Genomic DNA, 10044 nt, shown 5'->3' on the forward strand with positions numbered 1-10044 from the left:
AGAGCAAAATGAAAGAGCGGGAAGATCAATAAAGATGCGAGGGTGATGAATGGAGGAACAGAAAATGACAAGGAAAAGGACGAAGGAGGAAGGCGGAGCAAATGCAAGAAGAGAAGACAGAGGAGCACCTTGCTCTGTGGTAGTCAAAATCTGATAATAGGATGATGAAGCTTAGTGCAGATGGAATGCTGAGTTAGTGGGTTCGCTCTTTCTCTTTTACTTACTTACTACTGCACAGAGACAACCCTAAGGAAACATATATCTGAGTCCATCTGGCCTGCACTGAGTAAGCCAGACACACGCCTGCACATACATACCCATTCCATAATCCAACCATGAATGACCACAGCTTGCTGAATAAAGCTGGCATCACAGCACAGACTCAGTACACCATAAAGACCGTTAGTGCACCATGGAGACTATTGCACGCCACCTCAGACACACACAAGCGCACAAGCACAACATACACAAAAGGATCAAGTAGTAATGGGTGTCCCTGTATGACCTAGTTTCAAGCTGAAATATGTCAGTGTGTGGAACCAGCTCCCTGCAGAACTGTCTATTAGTAAATCCCTGAATCCCTGCCCAGATGCTGCTCTGTTCTTGACCCATGACCTCTATGTACATTGAGGATAAAAGAGGATTTCTTTCCAGAACACAATAAAAGATTAATAATATTAAAATTGTTCCATGATCATAGAATTGTAAGGTTTGATCTGACTTTTGGGCTTAGAAAAACCTAACAAACATTAGATTGTTCTTTGCCATTATTACTCTTATTTTATCGTTTTAAAAAAGATTGTTGCCTGACGTATGTACAAATTATGTTAACACATAACATGGTTGAAGGCTATTTCTCCCATCTTTCTTTATTCTTTTCATGTAGCAATTATAAATGCCAATACTGATAGACACTGACATAACAAAGAAGCTGAGGGTAATAAGTCAGTCCATCTGAAACAGTCCATCTGAAACAACCCAGGTCAGCAAATTTTTACCATTAGCTACCATGCTAGATAGCTACCGATGTCAAATTATGCTGGTGTTTTCTAGGTACAGTGACTAGAAACAACAAACGGGCTAATGGATAGCTGAAGCAGCTAGCAGAGTTAGCAGCAGGGTTAGCGGAGCGCTAATGCTAAAAAACATGCTTTTTGTTGATGTCATGTTCATCTACTTATGACCAACAGTATAAATCTTATATACAGTAAATCACTCAGTAAAGACCGACTTGGCTGCATTCAAAATATGTTTCCAAACTGCTGCTCAGCCACATGATACCATTAGCCCTTCCACAGTTAATCTGTTGATCCATTTTAATTTCTAATAGTGCTTTCTCTAGTTGACATTGATCTCTTAAATATAATACACAAAACTGTGACTTCAACCTTTATTTTGGTTCACACACTTATCTGCACAAGCAAAATGAGCAGTAGCTCCCACCGGAGACTAAAACAAACAGAACTGCTTAGGTATAATAGCTTATATGGATTGGGGCAAGAAATAGGGAACCGTAAATAGTGCAGAACGACTCTCTTAAGACTAAACAACAGCAAAACAGGAAAGACAAAAATGTCCAGGGAGTTGCTTCCCTGGACAGAATTCAACACTGAAGTCTGTCTCTGCTCCAAGAATTGGCTGGTTGAACTGTGTTTTTCTTCCTTCCTAATTGAGATAAGAAATGTGGTCAAGCAGCAATTATCTTCTTCCAAATTGCATCCTGACTTGCTTTAACATAATAAACGATCCTACCCTTAGGTGCAGGAGCAAATTCTCCTCACTCCATGCTGATAAACACGCATACTGTGCATCATTGCCCTACATTCTTCCAGGCCTGAGGCTGCACATTTTGGTTGCTTACAATAAATATGAAGATTTTAAGCTATCAAATGACAATGGAAACTTCATAACTCACTTAGGGAAAAGGTGTCCACTTGGTCTTTGACACAGAGACCCTACTGGCTGTTTAAGGCTTAAATCAATGACCAATCTCAGGCTTAGAGTGGAGGACAACATAGGCTGGCTAGGGCAACGCCAAGTGTGCCAGTGTTTCTATTTCTGGCACATCGTGACTTATTTAAACCATCCTATCCCTATAACGTCATCAACACTCACAACGTCCCAGCGTCTGGCCAAGCAGACTCTCAGCCTTCTGTGGCTGTGTTCGCTGGTGTTGTTTTACACATTTGACCAGGCCGATGCAGAGTGTGCATTCACGCACGCGGGTACAGTCTGTACATATTTACAGGTTCTTTTGCCCTTACAGTGCGCTCTACCTGTGATTTGTTGTGCAACGCTCCCTGCAGTTCGGGGAAAATTGTAGCTCCAACTGGACGTCCATGTACCAATCAGTTGTGAGTCGAACCGAGAAGTACTTGAAGGAGCAATCTATGGGTGTAAATGCCACCTTTTCACATTTTTTTGGCAGTTTGCATTGCCAGGAAAGGAAGAGCCCTGGATGGGGCCAGGCCAGAGAACGGATGAAGCCCCACAGCCAGCAGGGTTGGATGCTGACTATTCCAGCATCATTTCATGCGTGAGCGAGTGAGTGATTAATTCAGCCACGTTTGAGTGCGTGTGTGTGTGTGTCTGTGCATGTTGCTATGGTAACTTGGGTATAGGATGGGTTGCCCCACGGAGAACACTTGCAGCTCACTACAAGACCAGAAGCCTTGCCTCTTGGGATGGTGAGTGCCCGGCGGTTAATGTTGTGCTAGTTCAATGCCCGGCCATGCGTTAGACATCTGGATGACATCTGTCTCTGCACCTGATTGTGTGTATGTGGGACACTCTGCCTTTAGACTCTGTGTGCATACATATTGTATCTAGTGGCATTACCGCAAAACAACGACAAAATAAAACACTAGCATAAACGGGACGCTGAACAGGGTTGCTGCCACTCGCCCCACCAACTGCAGACGCCCCTGGAGTCTTTCCAAGCTCCCCGCTGTACTGCTTCTGTTGCTTCAGCCTTAATGCCCTGCCTTGTATAAACACGCACATAATAACAAATGTAATTAACTCTCAGCAAGATTTAACCAGCAGAATGAGGCGAGCAAGCACGAAAAAAAGCCACCGAAAGAACAAACGAGGGTGCGGTGGTATTCAAACACAAGGACTGCAAGGCAACAACACTGGAGGTGAGAAAGGGGGAGCAGGAAAAGTGAAGAAGGGAGCACCCCTGCCGTGGATGCTCCTGAGTTAAATGTGACTAATTCAACCTTAAGAAAAGAGAAAGCCCAGTGGACATCTGGAATAGGATGATCTACCCTACATACTAATTAGAGGGCTCTACTGTTCCATCACATTATTAACAGCCATTAATAACTGCACGCCTTTTGATTTTGCATAATGCCCTCTGTGTCAAAAGAAGCTGTTATTGTGCTCCACCGCTGGCTGCTGGTGCTCAAGTTTCTCCTGCTACGACAATCATCACCACCAGGTCACATTAACTCGCTCGCACTGTTCAACTCTAAAGACCGATGATGCGTAGCAGGAGCAATTTTAGCCTGCGAAGAAATCGTCTTTTTTCCGCAGATTTGAATGGAAACATACGTCGTTAACTACTGAGTGATTTCCACTTTTGAGAGAGAGAACTTCAAAGAGATTAAGTACAGTGAACGCAGCTGCTCCTCCAGGATTCCCTCTACAGTGGAGGACACACACGCAAACGCACAAGTAGGGGTAAAAGCAAAAGTATGAATGCACTCTCTTTACACCTCTTTACACGTGAAATCGGACAAATGGCTTTCCCTGTTCTTCAGTACAGGCGAAGATTATAAAGAGTGGGAAGAGAAAGAGGGCAGTGAGTAAGAAGGGACATAGAACTGGTTTAAATGTGTAAAAAAGAGGACAGAGAGAGGACGAAGCTGTCAGTCACTCACCTGTTTCCAGTTGTCAAAAATGATGACTTTGCTGTCCTCGTCGTCCACTGTCACCGTATACTCGTAGCCCTCACCTGCAAACAAAACGCCCTCGTCACACATAAGAAAGGACAATGCAGCTCATGTTAAGAATTAATAGGGGGGTCTGACAAGTTGTAAAAGAAAATCATAACAGGAATTGTGGAGATAAAAAGAATGAATCACAATATTCACTACTTAAGTAGATTGTCTGCATATTCTGCCTCAAGACACTGATGAACCAGTTTAAGTCTTAAAAACTGTCCTTGACCTACTCGAGAGTCCTTACATCATCATCTGTGAAGATTACAGCAAAGCGTTTAAAGACTGGGCTTTGGAGCTAAATGATGTGTTTATGAAGGCGGTATCATGCAGATGTTTTAATGCTATTTTGCTCCAGTTTAAATGATGATGGTGATATTCTGCATTTTCTTAATTGTCAAGGAATCCCATGAAACAAATATTTAAGCCCACACGTTAAAGCCCAGTCTAACTGCTCTGCCTTATCGGCGACTCTCGGTCCAAGGCTCTTTGCTCTTACCAAAGAAGGAAATCTTTTAAAACAGCTCGGCAAAAAGTAGATTTTCCCCATTTCCTATAAGTCCAGGTCAATTTTTACCAAATGCAACTTGAAACGAGATTTATTATTTTGGGAATGAACTGTTTTCAGTTGCAGATTAATAGAGATTTTTGACTATTCACAGCAGCAGGGCAGTGTAAATGAGACAGTGCAGATTGAGTCCATATAGAGAAATAACACATCATGTGTCAGTATTTTGAATCACATACTTAATTTTCCATCATCTGATCTCAAAAGGCATTTTTTTGAGTAATGAACATTGAATCTGATGATACATTTGAAATACAGGCATGTCTGGAATCACTGCGGCGACTGCCGTTGGTACGCTACCTTCCTGCAACCACATGAAACTCACGAATCCCCTCTTTCTAACTGTACGTGTTTTAATTGTTACCGGCAACAGCTGCAAAATTAAAGCACTTTGAAAATCTGATGATTCTTTTTGATACACAAAAACAGCCAGATGGAGCTACTGTACGTGCCCATTTAAATATCGTAAATTCATTTAGGCGTAACAAACTGAAGCTTCCTATCATTACACCATTAGCACAAACACTTCTTCTTTAAAATACACAGTAAGTGTGGAAAACTCACCGTGATCAATGAGATTTCTGCTCTTAGGGACAACAAATCTCCCGCTGTAAATCAATGCTGTCTTTGGAAAGTAATTACTTTGCATATTGGCTGGCAAGGTGTTACTCCACTCACAGATGCTATGGTTCTGGAGCATCTGTTCAAAACTACTAAGAAAGTGCTAATTGAATAGGTGTTGTGTCTGTTTTTTTCTTTCCACCCTTTGCAATTTTAATGTGTGAATAATTGAACAGTTTAGTGCACCACTTAAATTCCCCGGCATGATAAGAGCGCCATTGGGGAAACATGTACAGGCTCCTTGGCTGAGAGGGGTTTTTGTTTCTCTCCCTGTATGATGCATAAATCCAAACGTACAATGTTGGCAGCAATGCCAACATGATGATGACCCACATGATGATGTCAAGGGTACGTCAGCTTTATGCATGATGGAGAGCTTTCGTCTCTTAATGACAGTGACTTGTCGATTGGACAAGAGCTGATTATCCCCGGTGTTAAACTGAGCTTTGCCACAGACAGAGCTGCTGACTGACAGAGGGGGAGGGAGGATCGGGACAGTTTTAATGAGCTTTAATGGTAGACATGTATACCTTAAGTAGAAATATACCCAATGACACGAAGACCAATAAACCAGAATATCCCATTTGCCTGGCTGAGGTCACTGAGACCTTTTACATATCTCTTTATTATATGTAAAGCTACAGCTAGTAGCTGGTTATCCTAGCTTAGACTAAAAAACAAAATAGGTGGAAACAGCTGGTATGGATTAGTGCAGAATCCCTTGGTCCCACCTACCAATCTGCACAATGTCTGCATGCTAAATATATAAGCATTTGCTTAGCTGAGCAAAAAGAACAGGAAAAAAGGGAAACCTGTAAACGTCTTTTGGAGGTGAGAAATTACTCTTTGGTTTTGTACTTAAACTGGAAACTAAAAAGGTATAGCCTTCTCCCATAGCCTTCATGCATAAGCGCTACTGATGTACACCAGTCTTTTTTAGACATTTGGACACTACATGATTTAGGTAGTCATGATATGTTAATGGCAAAAAAAAAAGAGCTTAAAGAGTGGTTGGGTGAATTTTGTAGTTGGATGAGCGTGCCTTACTGTTTTCTAAAGTTAAACCTTGGAAGTGGAAACAAACTGAACATAGGTGAACATGCATGCATGAAGACATTCCATCAATCTCTGTCCAGGTCATTACCACATGCTTGTGTCTCAGAGTCTATAGAGAGGGATCTGTCTGACTGCCCGGCCAGAGATAAGGCCAGCGACGACTTGCCCACGCCATTCTGTCCCAGTAGCACTATCCTCAGTGCCCCGCCATGGCTGTGGTAAGATGACTGAGCAGCAGCCGATTGGCTGAAGGACTCATCCCGAGGCACCGCTGTGTCACTGATAGGCAACGTGGTAGGCTCCTCCAAGCCCGGGATCCAATCACAGTCCTCGGATACGGCCTCTTCCCTCCGCAGCTGGTGCTTGACAGGCAGGGGTGTGCTCCCTCGTCGAAGCGGGGGTGCCGTCGTTAGAAACATACTGTACTAGAGTGAAATAGAGACAAAATAGGAAAGACTGTCACTGGGCTTGGCGGGAGGTGTTGCTGGCACGAGTGCATTCCCAGATTTTTAAAGTTCAAAGCAGACAGCTGATCTACCTGTAACGCTGCCTATTCTTGTCCATGTTATCACAGGAGAATGTGGGAGGGGGAGGGTACTTCCACTGTGTGTGCGTATGTGTGTAAAAAAAGGAGAAGGAGGGAGGTGATAACAGCAGAGGTGAGACAGATGAATGGCAGTGTGAGAGAAAGATGCTGATGAAGACACAGAGCATGTCAAAGGGAAAATTAGGAGAGGAGGAGGGAGATGTTGGGGTGGGGAGTGGCGATATGAGGGCAGTAGGAGCTGCTGACTGAAAAGTGACAGCAGGTTGATAAGGATGCAGAGAATGAGGTGGAGACCAGAGAACAACAAGAAGCGTGCATGTAACATGGAAACATTTGGCAAGGATAGACAAAAAGAGACTGCAGCTGTGCATAATAAGTGCACTCAGGTGGCTATATGCTGCACGGTGAGTGTGTGTACAGCGGGAATTCACATGCAAACAGGTCAAAAACATAAAGTCTGCATCTTTATTCTTAGTCTTTTAAAAATGGAAATCTATAATGGGGGGCTTCCAGTGGTTTTGTATAGAACAATGGCTTTGCTGAGAAAGCTGTGAGTGTTCCTGCACGAGCACAATAGTGCATGTGTCTGTGTGGGAGTGTGTGTTTTGCAGCCACAGCAGGTCAACCACAGAAGACCCGCATTAATATTAATACAGCAATTAATCTAGCTCCACAGCAGCACCGAGCATTGGTGGCTCTGTGTCTGTCTGTGGCACAGCCAAGTACAGTACTGGCACTTAATTAAAGGGGACTGACACAATAATAGGAGCACACTCGAATACATTACAATGCAGTTTACAGCTACTGTTGTGTTACTGAGCTGAGCACGTCACAGGCTGACAGGACACGAGGTACAAGTCATAAACTTGCGTGTTGAATTCGATTTGGGTAGGTTGCCATAATGTAGCAAACTAAAAAGGTATAGCAGAAAGGTTAGGTATATTGTAGCATATAGTATAGCATAAAGTATAGAATAGTATAGTAAGACAAGTAATAGTAATACTCCATACTGTAGTGTAGTTTAGTATACAATAGTACACTATAGTATACAGCACACACACCAAACTTGCTACTTAATGGTTTTTAAAATGAATAATGAAAGTTAATGGAAGAAACCCAGTTCATATTTGGTTCCACAGATATCACGATGTATCAGAGAACTGTTGTCCTGTGTGATACCATCACTATTGTGACAGTACTGCATTGTTAGTTACTCTGTACATACCATTTGTAGTGTTTTTGTATAGTGTTGCATGGAGATGTCTTTTTTTAAGAAGTACACCTACTACTGATGAAACTGAGCTATTTTAAGAAAGAAAGTGTAATTTCAAAAATGTGTATTCAGTAAGTCTGCTGTTGTCACAAAGCAATGCTGACAAGAAAATTAAAGAAAGCTGTTGGCACAGCTCTTTGACTTAACCACTGTAATTTGTGTGGTATGACTGGTATAATGTGAAATAATGTCTTTGCCAGTAAGAAGGCTGCAGATCTGACAGTGATTCAGACCTCTGGTTTGGATGAAATGTAACAGTTTGGACAGCCAGCCTCATGATAGGATCCTCTGACTGCTAACATGACGCTTTTCCTGGTGTAAAATAGAGCACAGAGTGTAACAGTGCAGTCCTTTGAAGTGCACTATAGCGTGACTGTAGTGTTGTTAATATTGTATAGTGTTTTTACAATAAAATGCAGTTGAGGTGTGGCTGATTGTGACACCTGAGTATGTAGCTCTCTCATGCACACACAGACACATCACTCAGAGCCTGTCGCTCAGGTAGCTCAATTAGATTAGCCAAAGGATCTAATCAATTAAGCACGCCTTTATTGTCTGCTGCGCTCAGGGGAGCTTTCCTACGCAGAGACCGTGACCACGGATCGCGCCAGCGTGGCAGGGGTTAATCTCTCTCTCGCCAGGCTGTCTAGAAACTGGGGCAAACAGCAGTGCATAATACAAAATTAATACTACAGGCTATGTTTTTATTCTCTCTTCTTCACAGCCCAATCATACAGACACTGCTGTTTCTTTCCAGCCCAGTTAGTCTTGTTTACTTTCGACTCTTACGAGCCGTGTTTACTGTACAGCTCATCCATAATTCTGCTCAGCATCTATGGAGTAACCTGTGGGATTAAGTGCTCCACTATATGGACGGATCGAAGGCGTTTAAGAAGTGTAACACTTGCCGATGATTTACAGAACACACTGATATCCTGTCACAGCAAACGCCGAAGCACGTAACAGCTAGTGGGGTTTAGAGCGGGTGAGAAAATCTGGTTCATTAATATTCAGTCTTTAAAAGTCACCAATGAGCAGTCAAAGTTCGCGCGATAGTGAAAGAAATGAAGAGCCTAAATAATAATAATAATAATAATAAAACAATTATCTAATGAAAGTGAAAAAAAGGATTCCCGCACATAGAAAGTGTAGCTGTGAGAAACCAAAGTGTGCTGCAGGAAAAAAAAACCTAGCCGGTGTTGTAACAGCGTACCTGGAGTGTGTGGCTGGCTATTGTGCAGAGCGCACGAGGCTGTAGTGGAACATCTGCGTCTCCTTACCTGGTCAGCCATGGTTATCGGTGAGTCTTCTCTTTGCAGAACGAGGCTCAAGTCATCTGTGCTGCTTGCAGACCCGGCATCACATTCACCACGGCTTTAACGCACGGCACACAAAAGGCACGCGCGACTCATTTAACGTGATGTTATTCTCCCCTTCTCCGCCGAGTAAAACCTCCCCCCCACTCCTCCTCCTCCCTGCCTCCCTCCTTCTGCTCGCTAGAAAAGAGAGGTGCGGCGCGTGGAGCGCCGGGATGGGAAGAAGCAGGCTGCCAGGTGGAAGAAGACTCTATACCTGCGTCTCCGCTCGGCATAGGAGGCGACTTTCTATGGGAAGGAGATGAGGACGGACAGCCACCGGCACCGAAATGCATCCCTCATGTCCTCTGAGAGGAGTCCCAGCGGACAGCAGTTTGTGCGCTCCTCTCTCCACCTCCAGTTAATACCTGCATCTCTCTCTCTCTCTCTCTCTCTCTCAGTGTGTGCGTGTGTGTGTGTGTGTGTGTGTGTGTATAACCGTGTGGGAGTGCGCCCTTGAGTGACTGCAGAGTGATCTTGGGTTGGAGGTGAAGGGACTGATGAGTACGGGGTGGTGTGCCCCTCCCTCTTTCCTCCAGCGCAAATATCTTTCTAATGCTTTCGAAACGCTTGTTAAGTTCTTTTCAAAGACTGTGCGTGTGTCAGACACCAGGGTTTGAGCTGCTCCCGTGGAAAAAATATCATTCAGTTTTGACAATTGTTAGCAGTTTCTGTGTCTG

The 10044-nt window shown here is 43.6% G+C and overlaps 1 protein-coding gene across 1 annotated transcript in view; it reads right to left on the reverse strand.

Moving 5' to 3' along the window:
* Window positions 1–9443, reverse strand: part of rem2 (RAS (RAD and GEM)-like GTP binding 2) — a 31566-nt gene extending 22123 nt beyond the window's left edge. Inside the window, exons 1-3 of the mRNA XM_031730715.2 lie at window positions 9290–9443; window positions 6278–6614; window positions 3885–3958 (exon numbers count right to left, since the gene is read on the reverse strand). Coding sequence (XP_031586575.1) covers window positions 3885–3958; window positions 6278–6614; window positions 9290–9301 — 423 coding nt within the window. The 5' untranslated portion in view covers window positions 9302–9443. The remainder of the gene's footprint in view (window positions 1–3884; window positions 3959–6277; window positions 6615–9289) is intronic.
* Window positions 9444–10044: the final 601 nt, after the last annotated feature.

This window comes from Oreochromis aureus, linkage group 18 (assembly GCF_013358895.1).
Source record: "Oreochromis aureus strain Israel breed Guangdong linkage group 18, ZZ_aureus, whole genome shotgun sequence".
Classification (NCBI taxonomy): Eukaryota; Metazoa; Chordata; class Actinopteri; order Cichliformes; family Cichlidae; genus Oreochromis; species Oreochromis aureus.